At 37.2% G+C, this 16,399-nt stretch overlaps 1 protein-coding gene across 2 annotated transcripts in view; it reads left to right on the top strand.

The window, feature by feature from the left end:
• Nucleotides 1-16,399, top strand: part of MKLN1 (muskelin 1) — a 114,166-nt gene that overhangs the window by 25,855 nt on the left and 71,912 nt on the right. For both annotated transcript variants that reach the window (XM_080932219.1, XM_080932218.1), the window contains exons 3-6: nucleotides 5,818-5,960; nucleotides 7,252-7,340; nucleotides 10,473-10,582; nucleotides 11,987-12,179. In XM_080932219.1, the coding sequence (XP_080788345.1) occupies nucleotides 5,818-5,960; nucleotides 7,252-7,340; nucleotides 10,473-10,582; nucleotides 11,987-12,179 (535 nt within the window). The remainder of the gene's footprint in view (nucleotides 1-5,817; nucleotides 5,961-7,251; nucleotides 7,341-10,472; nucleotides 10,583-11,986; nucleotides 12,180-16,399) is intronic.

Here is a 16,399-nt window from a genome sequence, read left to right as displayed (position 1 = left end):
CACTATTAGTGGTTATTGGTTTTTAAACTTGTTTCTGACTTCTGGTTTGAAGACTGTGGGAAGGACTTGATTTAAAGCTGTATGTATGCTTAAGGTTTATGAAAGCAAGGACCTTAAAACAGGAGTGACAACCAACTATTGAATTCCTGAGATTATATATAAAACTTGATTCAAAGTAATTATTTTAAGATTAGTCTTAGAAACCCAACTGTGAGGTCAGAGACTAATACCTGCTAGAGCTGGGGTTGCTTCAGCTACTTCACCCGTGAACCAGCAAACGCCACTTATCTCCATGACTAAACTTCACACATTCCTAGCTGAACCAAAAGCAGCTAACCAGATACGCATTCAGTACAGGAATGCCAGAACCCACTTTAGTACTTAGGGATCCACTTGCAGAGGCTTCGGAATGTCCTGCCAAAACCAGAACTAGAGCCTGATCTGGATCCAGAGCCAGATACTGATCCAGAATTGTCCTCAGATCCATCAGGGAGGGGCTGCCAGCTGCCAGACAGCCTTCTGAGATAGGATGGGCATGTGAGAGATGCCATATGGAACTCAGCAGACAGGAAGTCCACCCCTGCGTAGTGTCTATTGTTGTAGTTAATGTTGTTTACCCTCAGAAGAGGACTGAGGATAGAATTTGATATCCTGAACAATATTTTAACAGTGAAAAATGACACCTCAGCCATACTGCTACCTAGTCCTTCCAAGAAACTTCAGATAATGCCACTGAAAAAAAGAAAGGTGACCCTAAACAGCGGTGGTAACCAGTTGTTGAATTCCTGATGCATAAGTCCCAGTGCAAAAACAATAGGTAACATGAAAAACCTACAATTCCAGCTTAATGACCACCACTGAGAAAGAGGCAACCTAGTGTGAAGAAACAAAGAATACTTGATATACAGCTACCACCTGGCAGTAGTGGCACAGATGTGATGAGGTAACCCTTAGAAAGGTTCCTGATTAGATTTAAGGCATGCTTTACATATTGCAACCCAGGTATGGCACTGTTATCAGGGCCAAGAACCTGTGGCTAGATGGGGTATAGGTCCAAGGAAAGAATCTATTACTATTACTCTGCTAAATGTCTATAGTGTTAAATTGACTCCCAATGATTTCTTATACCCATAGATTAGTACATCTGTCAACTAATCTATACTTTTTGTACTAAATGGTGATAAACCCTAAGACCTACAATGGTCAGGGTGCAAAGAGTAAGAGACTCAGAAATGCTCAGAATGGGACCTCTGTTTACAACCCCCTTCTCAAGGCTCAGGAAAGAGGGGACAGACAGACTGATTGTGAGAGCCAGAGGCAGTAGATAACTAAAAGCAAAGTGGGTTTTCTGGACACCGTGGGGAGTTGCACACATGAATGCACAGCCGTCATAACAGTACACAGAGTCCTGTGTGGGTGCAGGGCAAGACTATAAGAACATGGAGGTGAGAGGTGGGCATGAAGTCCTACCCCCAGCCAAGGCAGTTGGTGGTTGCTGTGAAAGGAACAGCCATTCTCTAGAAAAGGCCACACGTCTTCACGTGTTTCTAAAAAGAGGATACAGAGTTGCGTGGCTAAGGGTGTATCTGGGAGAAGTAGGGGTGTGTGACTATGGTCAAAGTATATAGTACAAAATTCTCAAAAAACCAATAAAAAACAAGAAACCCTGCACATTCAAATGAGAGAGAGAGAGAGAGAGAGAGAGAGATCCCAAGAAGACATCTAAACATATATGCACTGAATAGTGCACTCAGCTTCACACAGCACACTTTGCTAGGTGTGAAGGCACAGCTTGACCTTTTGAGGCTGTGTCAGAAGTAAACCAGATCATCTGGATTCTGATATTATAGACAAAATGAACTTAACAAATATCTCCAGAACATTCTCTCCTAAAACTGCAGAATATATATTTTTTTCTCAACAGCCCATGGAACTTTGTCTAAAATTTTATTTTAGGACATAGAAATCTTAACAATTATAGGAAAATAACAATAATTTCCTGTACTCTGTTTGATCACAAGGAAAGAAAACACTACAAACCAACAGTAAGATTGACTATAGAACATATTTAAGCTCATAGAGGTTTAACAGCACACTATCAAAAAGAAATAAAAGCATTTTAAGATCAAGTGAAAATGAAACACAACATACCAAAGCCTATGGGATAGCATGAAAGTAATCCTACAAGAGAAGACTGGAACTCTTAGTGCCTACATTAGACATCAGAAAGATCTTAGGATTTAGTGCCACACCTTAGGGCCAGAGAAATATAAAGACAAGCTGGGCAGTGATGGCACAGGCCTTTAATTTAACTCAAGAGGCTGAGGCAGGAGGATCTCTGGGTTCAAGGCCAACCTGGTCTATAGAGTGAATCCAGGACAGCTAGGGTTACACAGAGAAACCTTGTCTCAAACAACAACAAAATCCAAAAAACCAAAACCCACAACAACACAGAAGAAACAAGAACAAACCCCAATCAGTAGATAAAAAGAAATGATGAAGGACCTGGAGACATGGTTCAGCAGGGAAGAGTACTTGCTGTGTAAGCATGAAGACCTGAGTTCAGATCTCTGCACCCACTTATGGTCCCGTGGGCACATTAGCTGCAGCTCTGAGGGGCAGGGTCAAGAGGATTTGTTAGGGTTTGTTGGCTGCCAGCCTGGCTGGAAAAACAAACGAACAAGAAAGAAAAGATAAAAGATTGAACTTAGAGTTTAGGGAGTTGTATTAGTTATTTAAATACATTCCATCTGCTGGTGATTGGCTACTGGCTATTTACGATCCCGAATGAAAGACACACACACAGCCTTTATATTTTGATATGCCTTAAATAGTGCAATAGCTGGGCCACTGGTTGATTAACTCCATGTCGTTAATCCTCCCACTGATAATCCAGTTTTCAATTATCAAATTCTGTATTCTACCTTATCAGTACTGGACCCAGTTGGGCAGCCCTCTGGCTCCTTCACATGGCTGTTATATCTCCCTGTCTTCCACTCTTCTCAGGTATGATGTCCCCTTTCCTCCACCTTTCTTCCTTCTTCCTGTCCCAAGCCAGGGAATCCTCGAGTCTTGTCTCTGTATGCCCTGCCCAGCTATTGGCTACCTTGTGGACTCTCTCCTATAAACAATTTTGAGGACCCAAATTAACATCACAATACATGCAGCATTAGGCCACACCCACTACAGGAAGTGACCTGTCCTCAAAGGAATAACGTGGGAAAGAATATGGAAAATAATGGAGGTCACCCGGCATCTTGGTTTACCCTATTTCCTCACACACACTAATAAATATGTAAGTCAAAAGTTCAGGGCAGAAATTAATGAGAAACAAAAAGGAAAAGTAGTAACAAGAAAAAAACTTACCAAGAGAGCTGGTTCTTTGAAACAAGATCTATAAACTTAGACAAAATGACCAAAAGAGATATCTCAAATTAATAAAGTTAGAGGTGGGAATACTTTAAAAATAGGTGCTCATTGAGGGATGACACATGCCTTTAACCAAGCATTCCTGAGGGAGGCAGAGACTAGCAGATCTCTGAGTTTAAGGCCTGCCTGATTTACATAGTGAGTGCTAGGCTGTATGTATATGTATGTACTTGTGTTCTGTTACATTGGAAATCTAAAAGGAATGATGTGTTTCTAGGTTCATATAACTTACCAAAATTAGTGTATGGCTAAATTCTGTAACAAGCCAATAGACTGAAGTAATAATTAAAAAATATAACTAGAAAAATATAGTTCCAGTTGGATTTACTGGTGAGTTTTACCATACCTCCAAAGAACTAAAAGTAATTCTTCTGAAATTCTTTCATAAAATAGGAGATGAAGAAACATTACCAAACAATTATAAAGGCAGTATCAGAACTCATATCAGAATTCTGTAAACACACAGTTAGATCAATCTCCCTGATATGTATAACTGCGAAATTTCTCAGCAAAGTACTCACAGACTGAACACAGGAGCACATAAAGACGATCACCACTTTGATCAAGTTGGCTTTAGTCCAGAGGTGCTGGAAGGGTTCAACATTCAGAAGTCAAGGAATGTAATATGTCATATGAATGTACTCAGTGACTAACCATATTGCATGATCCTCTCAATAGATGCCAAAAGCATTTTTGATATCATACAGCTTGTTATGATAAAAATCCTGGAGTGGGAGCTGATATGGCTCAGCTGTTCAGAGCGTTAGCTGCACTTCTGGAGGACATGGGTTCAATTCCCAGTACCCACATGGCAATTCAGAAACCTTCCATAACTCCAGTTCTGGGGTGGGGGCGGGGTTATCACCCTCTACTGGCCTTCACTGGCACTGGCAGCACTTCTAGTGCATGCAGGCAAAACACCCGAGGAACTGGGAATAGAAGGAACATATTTCAACATTATAAAAGCTATATATAACAAATCTATAGCCAACATTATACTAAAGGGGACAGAGCTCAAAGCATTTCCACTAAAATCAAAAAAAGGTAAGTCTGTTCGTTTTCCTCAGTGTAGTTCTGGGATTCTCAGCTCGAGGGTCAAGACTAGAGCAACAGAAGGCATATGAATTGGACAGATTTGCAGAGGGTAAGATTCTGCAGACTGTACAGAGAACTACTAGAGCTGACAGACACTGAGCAAAGTGACTGGCAACAAAATCAGTAGCAGTCCTGTATACCAGCAGCATGTTGAGAAAGAAGTTAGAGGAGCAGTCCTATCACAGTCCACACCCATATCCTGAGCTAAATCTAATCTGGGCTGTGAAAGACGTGGAGAGAAATCAAAAGACAATAGAAGATAAGAGCCTCCTGTGCTCCTGGGTTGGAAGAATGGCAGACATGGCTGTCTTAAAGACAGTAGTCTACAGGATTGAACAGAATCCCAATAAAAAGCCAATACCATCCTTAACGGAAATAGAAAAAACAATCTTAAAATTTATTTGGAAACACAAAAGAATTCCAGTATCCAAATCAATCCAGTGTTACCTGTCTACTACTCCCTCCCACACACTTCCTCCTCTCAAAAGAAAGCAAGCAACCAAGCAAGCAGAGGAATCAACATGCCTAGTTTCAAGGAGTAATATAGAGCCAAAGCTTAGTATGACACTGCACAATGAGAAATGTAGATCAGTGGAGCAGAGTAGAATATTCAGATACAAATCCATCCTGCTACAGCTACCTAGTTTTTCACAGGAATTAAACTAAACATACTCACTAGAGTAGAGATAGACCTTTTAACAAGGTGTCTGGGAAAACTGAGTATCTGCATGTGAAGCTTTATGGTGTGTGTTTCTGATATACCTGAGAATCCAATACCATAAAATTTGCTCATGTGCTTTTTATGTAATGCTTCCAAGTTCTAATCTAAATTATATCTAAATATTTTAGCCTAAAATGAATTTTGATCAGTTTTGATTAATTTTAAGCATGTGTGTGTATGTGTGTGTAATTATTAGTTTGGTTTTGATCTGCTGACTTCATTCTGTGGGAATAGGTGGTTGCTATTTTTGAATTTTAGCCTTGCTCTATTTGGTTAGTTTTAGTCTGGTGTGTCTTTAGTTCAGTGTCATTCACTGATAAGAATTTACATCACTCGGCTTCTTTCAGTCTGTTTTCAGCACTCAGGGAAATGCAGTTGGCAGCCTCTGTTGAGTGAAGAATAGCAACAGTCATTATTAGGGTATTGTGTATTATTCTCAGCTTTAAGACAAAACAAAGACCTTTAAGCCAATAGAACATTATTCTGCTAACTGTCAAAGGTTCTAATATCTAAGTTATTACATGTTTTAAGCAGAGGATGTAGCTTTGCTTCTTTCTGTCTTTTTCCCTCAGTACTTGATTCTGAAGCTTGAACGGCCTGCTATAGTCCAGAATATTACATTTGGAAAATATGAGAAAACTCATGTGTGCAATTTGAAGAAATTCAAAGTTTTTGGTGGAATGAATGAAGAAAATATGACAGAGCTGTTGTCCAGGTGGGTTTTGTTATGGGGTGGAAAGGACTGTCTTTGCAGCAAACTACAGACCTCATCTACCTTCTTCATAGCTGAATCTTTGTGCCCTTCCTAGGAAGTAAAGAACCTTTTCTGCTTTTATTGCGAATACCTTTGTTAATAATGTGGCTTAAGTTGGTAAGTTTTTGTTTGTTTTTTAAATTACCAGATACTAGTTAAAATTGTTAAATAATGGAGAAAGAATCAAATAATTTTTTCCCTACTCATAATTTTGATCTGTCAATAACTTTAGAAATACTTTCTACTTCAATGAAAATCTTTGACACTGTCAAAGGCCTGGGTTCAGTTCCTACCACTTCCAAAACAAACTACCCATTTGTGGGTAGAAGGAAAAAAAAAAACATGGATATTAGAAAATATAAACCCAACTCAAAACATGAATTGCCTAGTCCTCAAATAGTAGCGTAAGATTTACTGTTAGAGATGAGAAAGGGGAGGGTTCAGTAAACAAAAAACAAGACTTGGCAGCATGTCTCACCATCTGAAAAGAGCAGCACAATCTAGAGTTCCAGAACTGTGAAGTCCCAGGCAGGAGGAAAAGGGATGCTGTCAACAGAGACAAAGCCATGGCGATTTGGAATGCATTTTTGATACAGTTGCCTCATTAAGAAAAGACTTTACTTGAGTAAGTACTAGTTTGATGCTCTGATTTAAGTCATACAAGTATTTTAGGGTGTCAGGTGGTGTGATGGTTAGGGATTTTCCTATAAACACTTGCAACAATCTTGGTTAAATAAAAGATGATCTGGGTTAGTTTTTACTTAGGTTAAAGGAGATAATAGTAAATCAGCAGAACAAGATTGCCTTTGGAAATTTATGGATGATAAAAAGATAACTGAGAAATTTAATTCCTTGACTAATTCTAATATTTGGCCTTTTGAAGTTGCTAGATATTACTGACTTGTTTTTAATTCTTTCCTACTACTTAAAAAATTTTAAGATTAAACTCTATATTAATGATAGCCACACATTTCCATATAGCTAGCCACATTCTCTGGTCCATGTGAAACATTCTTCATTTGCTTTTGTATAGTTTAAGGCATAGAGTATTGCAGTTGATTTGGATGTGCACATTTTGACCAGCTTCCCTTTTCAGCTACTTGTTTATATTGTCTTGAATATGCAATGTGAGCATTGGTGTAAGCTTAGCATCTGAGTATAGGATTAGAGTGCTTTAGTGTGTTTACTAAATTATGAAATTATGTTTGATAACATGCAGTGTTTTTTCTTTTCCCCTCCCCCCACCTAACAGTGGCTTGAAGAATGATTATAACAAAGAGACATTTACCTTGAAACATAAAATTGATGAACAGATGTTCCCTTGTCGATTCATTAAAATTGGTAAGATTTTAGTGTTTTTGAATTAAAACCATTTTTTAATGCCTTTGGTTCATAGACTTTAGTGTATGGATGAGGTTTTATAGATTCCTACGTTTTGGTTTTTAAATTAGAGCATTGCTTCACTGGTTAGTTTGTGACTATCCACTGGTTTTGACTGCTTTTGTGCCTCAAAGGCAGGGATGAATAGTTGAAAGAGATCACATAGCCCCTCAAGCTGAAGAGATTCTGTTGGCCTTTAAAGAACTGTTTGCTGACAGTTAACTTCATAAGGATATTTTCTAAGTATTTTCTCACTTGTTAGGTTCTTACAGGGTTTGTGGGTTATAGTTACTTAATTGCCTTAATTATTCATGGAGGCTTGTCATTAATTTTAGGGCTATCAGCTGATTTCAAGGCACTGTAATGTGATTATTTGCTTTGTTCTTGTTTCCTCTTTTACATGAAGTGTTAGTTAAACTTAGTCAATCTCGTGGTTCAGATTTGCAAACCACTGTTCAGAAACACTGTCTGAAGACATATTTATCATCAAGGGTTTTGGCTTAGGATGGTGCTTGTAATGCATTCTCAGAGGGCCTGGACCTTGAGGACTCTGAGTCTTTGGATTTCTATTTCTGCCTCACCTTTAGAAGTATTTTAAAATCAGAACCAAAGAAGTCATATTTATTAGTGAAGAACAATAATTAATGCCAACGTCCCACACATTTGTATTTGAGAGAATTTATTTTTGTAATAATAGTGTTCAAGAATAGGCTCAAAGGAATAGTTGAAACTCAAGATGAATTATTGTACTTATTTAGTTCCCAGAAAATCATTGATTTATTAAAGCCCTTTAAGCACTTCTGCTATAGTCTGGTTTCTTCTGTGTACCTTGTAGTTAAAAAAATATATTGGATAGCCAGTCAAGTCTTTAAATTTTCAGTTAGACAGCTATGTCATCTTCAAGTGATCACAGTTTTTTTTAAAAAGAAAATTACAGTAATTTTCTTTTTTAAAAAAAGTAGTCTTTTAATTACTTTACCCATATGTTTTACCTGCATTTATGTGTGTGCACCATGTACTACTATGTGCCCAATGCATGAGGAGGTCAGAAGAGGGCATCAGGTCCCCTGGATTTGGAATTATGTGTGCTTGTGAGCTGCTGTGTGAGTTGTGGGAGTTGAACCTGGGTCCCCTGGAAGAGCAGCAAGTACTCTTAACTGCTGAGCCATCTCTTGTATTTGTTAAGATATTTAGTGAACCCCACACATATATGGCAGATGTGCAGTTTGGTCTTTATGTGGGTCCTAAACAACTGGAACTGGGGCTATCCCAAAAGTTATTTCCTGTATGTGGGGTTTGCCCTCCCTTTTTAAAATTAGATATTTTATGTATTTACATTTCAAATGTTATCCTCTTTTCTGGTTCCTCCCCTCTCCCATTTCCCTTCCCTCTGCTTCTATGCTCCCCATCCCACCTACCCACTCTCACCTCACCCAGCTTTCCCCTACACTGGGGAAATGAGTCCTTCACGGGACCAAAGGTTTCTTCTCCTCTGTTTGATGCCAGACAGTGCCATCCTCTGCTACATATGTGGCTGGAGCCATGGGTCCCTCCGTATGTCCTCTTTGGTTGGTAGTTTAGTCCCTGGGAGCTCTGTGGGGGGTCTGGTTGGTTGATATTGTTATTCTTCCTATGGGATTGCAAACCTGTTCAGATCCTTCAGTCCTTTCTCTAAGTCCTCTATTGGGTTCCCTGTGTTAGTCAGATAGTTAGCTGCAAGCATCTTAATCTGTATCAGTAAGACTCTGGGAGAGCCTCTCAGGAGACATCCAGATCAGGCTCCTGTCAGCAAGCACTTCTTGGCATCAGCAATAGTGACTGGGTTTGGTCACTACATATGGGATGGATCCCCAGGTGAGGCAGTCTCAGGATGGCCTTTCCTAACGTTTCTGTTCCACTCTTTGTCCCTATATTTCCTCCTATGATTATTTTGTTCCCCCTTCTTTCCAAGAAGGACTGAAGCATCCACATTTTGATCTTCTTGTGTCATATGGTCTGTGGATTGTATCTTGGGTTTTCTGGGCTTTTGAGCTACTATGAGTGCATATGTTCTTCTGGCTGGGCTGCCTTTTCTGGTCTCAGTGGAAGAGAAAGTGCCTAGCTTGGCAGAGACTTGAAGTACCAGGGTTGGGGAATACTCAGGGGGTCCCCACCAGCTCAGAGGAGAGGGGATGGGGGAAATATTGTAGGAGGGGCTGACCGGGAGGGGGAAGCAGTGAATGGGATGTAAGGTAAGTAAAAAATAAAAATAAATTAAAAAAAAGACATCTAGTGTAGTATTGAATTAGTAGATAAATTGGCTTCTTTGTCTTGTTCTGACATGAATAAGAATACTTAAGATTTCCTCAGGTTTATGTTTAAGGCTTAAAATGCACATTTTTTTTCTTTTAGCTTTTGTTAAGATGGTAAATTACGTCATCACTGTATCTCTTGATTGAATCATCCTGTCATTGAACCTTTCTTGAGTGAAGTCTGGTTTCTTACAAAGAAAACCCAAGATTTATTTTGTTGTTATATCTTTCCTACTATTTGGATATGTCTTCAGAGCTGAGATTGCTTCTAAAGATTTTTTTTCTTCAGCTTTGTTTTCAGGGTTCTATATTAATATAGTGATACATATTTGAAATTTACTTTCTGTACTTTGATATAGGTTAAAATATTATCTGCTCTGTGTAGGACTAGTATATATCACCTCTGTTATATTATCTATTTCTGGTTTTATTTATTTAGGAATAGATGTATCATGACTTTGAACTTATATTACAGTTTTTATTAATTAAGAAAATATGATGGCATCAGTCAGATTTGTTTTTTAATATCACAAGCCATCTTTTAAAAATTAAACACTCATTTTTCAGATGCATTTGCTAAAAACAGTAATATGTTTGTGTTTGTCCTTTTGAGACAAGAGTGTCACTGCGAAGTCCAGACACTCTTGTTCTTCCTGTCATAGTCTCTTGAGGGCTCAAAATCTAGGTGTGGCAGGTGTGTCATAATTTTATGAGTAAACCCTATAGACTTAAACATTAGTGGCTTTGCTTTGTTAAACCTTTATTTGAATCATGTTAATCTTTTTGCCTTTCCTCCTTAAAGTCCCACTTTTGTCCTGGGGGCCCAGCTTTAACTTTAGCATCTGGTATGTTGAACTTAGTGGCATTGATGACCCTGATACCGTGCAGCCCTGTCTGAACTGGTACAGCAAGGTAGGACTGTGCTTCAAAATTAGACTTTGATACCTAGCCAGGGAGATATGCCAATTTCTTTTTGTGACCAATTTAAAATGTTGATAATAGTAAAAATGATGAATAATCAGCTAACATTTTAAAGCATTGTGGTCTTTTAACTGCTCAGCTGTCTTAATTTATTTAAATTATTACTGTTGTATGAGAAGTAATTATCAATTCTCATTATTTTATAGATGAGGGAATGAAGCAGAGAGGTTCACATAGTTGTAAAGTGCTTGGGCCTGTCTTTGGGCTCAGGCAGCATGGCTCTACAGTTTACTGCTATCTGAGTATATTTACTTAGCTCTTGATTTTATTTTTAATACAGAGTGATATGAACATTTTGAACACCTTTGTAGTGGGTTACTTAGACTCTGGTAGAAAATGTTATGTGTGACCATGATTGGTGTGCTTAGAGCAGCATGCTAGCTGGTTGTCACTCAACCTACTACATAGAAACCAGGTCCAGAGGCAGAAAAAAATTAAATCAGCAGGATACAGAACCACTCTGATTATTTGATGGGTTTACATATTTACAATTATATTGTATAATGAATAGGTATTTGATAACTTTGTGTTAATTAAGAAGTGTGCTAACTCTAAACTAGCTGTTTTTTAAGTCTTTGGGTGGTATATTTTTATTCGAGGATGTTTATTGGTAAATCTTTTTAATTGTCATGCAATGTTTTATGTAATTGGTTTTCTTAATTCTCATTGTAAAACAATATGCTTAGAAAATTTGAGATAACTTCAGCACATATTTTTAATTTGTTTGTTTCTAAATTTTTTTCTGAGCTTATATTTATTTTTAGCATTCACCCTGTTACAGAAAGTGGCTTGTAAATTGAGGCTGACTTTTAAATTCATGTTGTTCTTTATCTTAGTATCTGCATTGGGATGTTATTAGTTGATATCCTGGGCATTGTAAAATATACACCCTTAAGGGGTTTTTAGTACAGAGTTTTTTTTGTTGTTGTTGTTTTTGTTTTGTTTGAGAAAAGAGTTTCTCTATGTAGCCTTGGCTGCCCTGGAACTTTCTCTGTAGAGAACTTACAGAGATCTGCCTGCCTCAGCCTCCTGAGTGCTGGGATTAAAGGCATGTGCCATTACTGCCTGGCTTTTTTTTTTTCTTTTTTCTTTTCCTTCTCCAGTAGAAGGCTTTTGAGTTTTCTTAGGCATGGTCTCCTTTGGGAGTGTGCTTGTGACCTTGTGTTAGTCACTACAGTGGCATTACCTTTCAGTTTTACTGCTGACAGGTAAGAACAGAGGTAACTAATAAACAAGATTAGACAGAAATGCTCAGCTCAGTTTGTTTGTTAACTGCTTCCTACAGTGGCAGCTAAGCAGATCTCTTTTTCTCCTACTTTTCTTGTGTTCTAGTAGTACCGCGAACAGGAAGCCATTCGCCTTTGCCTGAAACACTTCAGACAACACAACTATACAGAGGCTTTTGAATCCCTACAGAAGAAAACCAAGATTGCACTGGAACATCCAATGTTGACGGATATGCATGACAAATTGGTGTTAAAGGGTGACTTTGATGCTTGCGAGGAGTTGATTGAAAAAGCTGTAAATGGTAAGAAACATAGAAAATTGTATTAGTAGGAATATTTCGGTATTTACAGGAAACTTTCTAAAAGAACATATGTTGTCTACACACAGCTATTACTTTTTTATATTTTTCCTGTGCTCTTTATAAAGTTTATTTCCTACTTTATAGAGTTATTTATTCCCTTGGAGTAGGGAATTTTTTTTATGTAAGATAGGTTTATAATATCACAGGAATTTAGAAAAAGATTAGAAACAGATTTGAACTCATTTACCTGTATTACATTGTCATTCTAGGAAACCACACACTTTACTAACAATAAATCAAGTAAACAGTTATTGATACTACTGTTATCAATGATTTTTTTTTTTTTACTTTAAGTAATTTTGTTCAATAGCTAATATTCATTTTTTAATAGTGTGATTTGGATAGGAGGGGGTTACATATTCAAAAAGTATTGGCAAATGTAACAGGAAAGGGAATTTGCACTACAATCATTTTCTTTGTAATGTGAATGATACTACATAATTTTTGATTTTCTTGTAGAATTGCTGACTTCCTTAAGTGGACTATAATTTGGCTTTTTTATGTGTATATAATGAGATGCTTTGAATTTTAATATTTAAGGTTTCAGTTATTTGAAATAAAAGGAAGGCTCTGTTATTCCTTAGTAAATGAGAAGAACTTCTTTTTATGCTTTTTCTCTTTTTCCTTCCACAGTGGTTTTCACAGTGACCAAATATTACAGACAGTCAGTATAAAGCTTGTGGAGGACTGGGGTATGGCTCACTTGTAGAACACTTGCTTAGCACACACAAACCCTGCTTTTGAACTTTAGCATTGCATAAACTTGGCCTGACCCAGCAGTGGAGAGAGTAGAGACAAGAGGGTTAGTAGTGGTTCAATGACATCTTGAGCTATATAGCAAGTTCCAAGCTAGCCTGTGCTATTTAAGACTTTCTCAGCAAACAAATAAACTTGTGGAGTTGAATTCAGCGTACCTTTTAATACAAAGAATAAGGAATAATATGTGTTTTAGTCTTTTGCTTTCATATATTTTAATCTCTTTGTTATTATCCATTATTTCTAGTGCTTGCATTATTCAGAGATTGTATTGGGTACTTTATAACTAAAGAAACTAGAACTTGTACTTTTCTATTTTAGCTTATTAACTTTACCCTAAGACCAATTGCTTTCCTGTTAAGTATGATGGCAAAGCTACCCCTAAGCCTTATAGATTGCAGTGGCTTATACTTACTTATACTTATATGATGGTGACTCATATTTACAAATAAAGGAGCAATAGTTTTGAAATTGAGTCTACTTAAGAACACTGATAATGTTATACCAAACTATTAAAGTACCACCAGTGAAAGTACATAAATGTGTCTCAATTTCTAAGCATAAGTTTACATATTTTTCTATCCTCAGTATGAAAGAAGTATATAGGTAATTTTATAATTTTAAGTTGGCTTGTTTTACATCTTTATCACCAAGGCATCCGATTTTACTGTGTTAGTGATATAAAATAACCACAGCTACCAGGTGTAATTTCATTTAATTGTAAAGCAAATTAATGATAATTACATTTTTAAACTAATTTCAGTTGAATGCCCATTGTTAGGAAAAGCTGTTAAAAGTCCATGCAACTCTCTTTACTATGGTTGCTTACAATTCTGACTCTAGAAAGGGAGTCTGGTTTAGTGAAGTGAAAGTAGCGAAAAGGTAGAGCCACATCCTATTCGGTATTGCCGGGGGCCTTTTTAGTTTCCTAGGACGCTTAGTTAGCAGTGATTCCTCTCAGGGCTCTGCAGTTGGCTGCTGACCTCACTGATGCTGATTTGTTGAACAAATAAGGAAAAGAACAGTGGAGAAAGTTTTGGCTTCTCTTCCTCTGAAAATGTAGACGAGGCCAACAGTTTTTACCCACTGAGTAGGAAAGTAGGACATCGAAACATATTTTATCACACTTCTTACAACGGAGCAAGCAAAAACCTCTTAGTGTATTTAATGGTCTCATTAATATGATCTACAACTGTGAGCTGTGTTTTGAGGCGTCTTTTTTTTTCTTTCCTAACACCTAAACTTTTCATATGAGAGTAAGACTAAGCTTTGTTAAAAAAAAGTCGAGTTTATTTTGCCTTTTTAGAGGTTGATTTATATATAAAATGGCATTATAAGCTATACATACTTAGAATGTATGCTCTGGTCTACATGTTGACATATGTGTGTGTACCCGCCTGCCTGACCCTACCACCAGTATAACGTTGTATAAACAGACCATACCCTTGGATTTGTTTCAGTTGGCTTACTTCATCTAGGTTTGTCGAAACTCATTTTCTTATTAAGTCAGACATGATGCAGATATACTAGTTTTCTTCTGCGCTCATTTGTTGAGAGACATTTGGGCTACTCACACTGTGGGCTGTTGCTGTTTGTATATACATCTTTGTATGGAAAGACGTTCACTTTTAGGTAGATACTGAGGAATAGAACCACCAGGTGACATACTGTATGTCTGTTTTACATTCTTACATTCTCAGTTCTTCAGTATTGCTGTTCTATGGCCATACGATAATGCATACAAGTTTCAGTTGTGTGACGATCAAGATAAGGTCATGAACTTGAGAAGGAGCTGGAGGGAAGAGGGGTTGGTGGAAGTGATGTAAATACAGTGCCCATGTTTGGAATTCTGATAAAACAAAAAAAAAATTTTAAGGGCCAGTCGCCACACAAAATTGCCCATAAATTGTAATGTCTGTCAAGAATTGTAATATTAGTTATTCTAATCTATGTCTATATTTTCTACTTTCAATTTGTAATAACTAATGCTCAGCATATTTTCAGCTTTTTGTCTTCATTGGTGAAGCATTTGTTCTTACTTCGTCTATTCTTTTAGTGAATTGTTTTCCTATGCCGGTGTTTTGAGACTTTTATTTGGAGACAAGTCATTTATTAAGAGATATATGAGGGGTTTCAAAATATATTCTGTCAGTGTGGAGGAGATAGATTCTAATGGTATGATTTAAAATGTCATAATGAAACCCACTATTTTGTACAATTAATATATACTAATAAAAAAGAAAAGAAGAACATAAAGTTTTCATAGGATTGGGTGGTAGAGGCCTGTATTTAGTGGATGGGGTAGGACAGATACATAGCAAGTTTGAGAGCAGTCTAGGAAACATCAGACCCTGTCCCCAAAATAAACAAAATAAAAATAAACATCTCAGACATATAAAGAGAATATGTGCTATAGTTTGTGGTTTATCTTTTCATTTTCTTGCTACATCTTTTGAACATTGGGAGATTGGGAGTTTTACCTTGTAAGAATTCTTATCTGTGTGCTTGTTAACATGCTCTTGATGTTAGAGCTGAGCGTTTTTGTTTTTTTTTTTTTTTTTTTTTTTTGTCTAGCTAAAGATCAGAGCTTTGTTTTCTTGCGTTTTATAATTAAGACTTTTGTTCTTGATTATGTTTGATTTTGAGTTAGTTTTTGTGTGTGGTACCAGGTAGGAATGTAAATGATTTCTGGTTTGACAGTGCAGTATGTTTCACCAGTGTCATACCGTCTTCATCACTCAGCCCGATAGTAAGTCTTCAGCATTGCTCTGTTCAACTATTCTGAGTGGTCTGAACTTTAGAAGCATATGACCCTGGTTGTTAGTGCCTAAAAATTATCATTAGGGTTTTATTTTGTTTATAATACAGTCATGGATCAACTTGTCAAGAATTGAAATCTTCAGTGTTTTATCTAAAATGTGAATTGTACTTTCTGTTTTTCCAGTTTTTAGCATTTATTTTATTGTCTTTAGTTCTTAGTAGCTGGGTTTTAGATACGATATATATATTGGTTGTCCCATAGTATTGTAGGGATTACCTCTGTGTACTGTGTGGAAGAATTATCTGTCAATTAAAATCTGATGACCTATTAGCGAATGGCAGGAAGTAGAAGGTGGGAGTTCTAGCAGAGAGATAGGAACTCTGGGAGGTCATCAGTTGTGGGAAGATTCACCCAGGACTCAAGGAAGTCAGATGTATGAAATTGAGAAAAGGTAACCAGCCTTTTGGCAGACATAGAATTGTTTAAATGGGTTAAATAGGTTACGAGCTAATGAGAACAAGCCTAGCTTATGGCCTAGACATTTAAAAATAAATAAGCCTCTGAGTAGTTACTTGGGAGCTGGGGCATGGGTGGAAATTATATAGTGTTTTATGTTTTATATTCCTACTACAAATAGTACTTT

This window comes from Micromys minutus (genome assembly GCF_963924665.1).
Source record: "Micromys minutus genome assembly, chromosome: 18".
NCBI lineage: Eukaryota > Metazoa > Chordata > Mammalia > Rodentia > Muridae > Micromys > Micromys minutus.
Note: the sequence above shows the minus strand (reverse complement) of the source record. Positions and strands in the feature narration are given on the sequence as shown.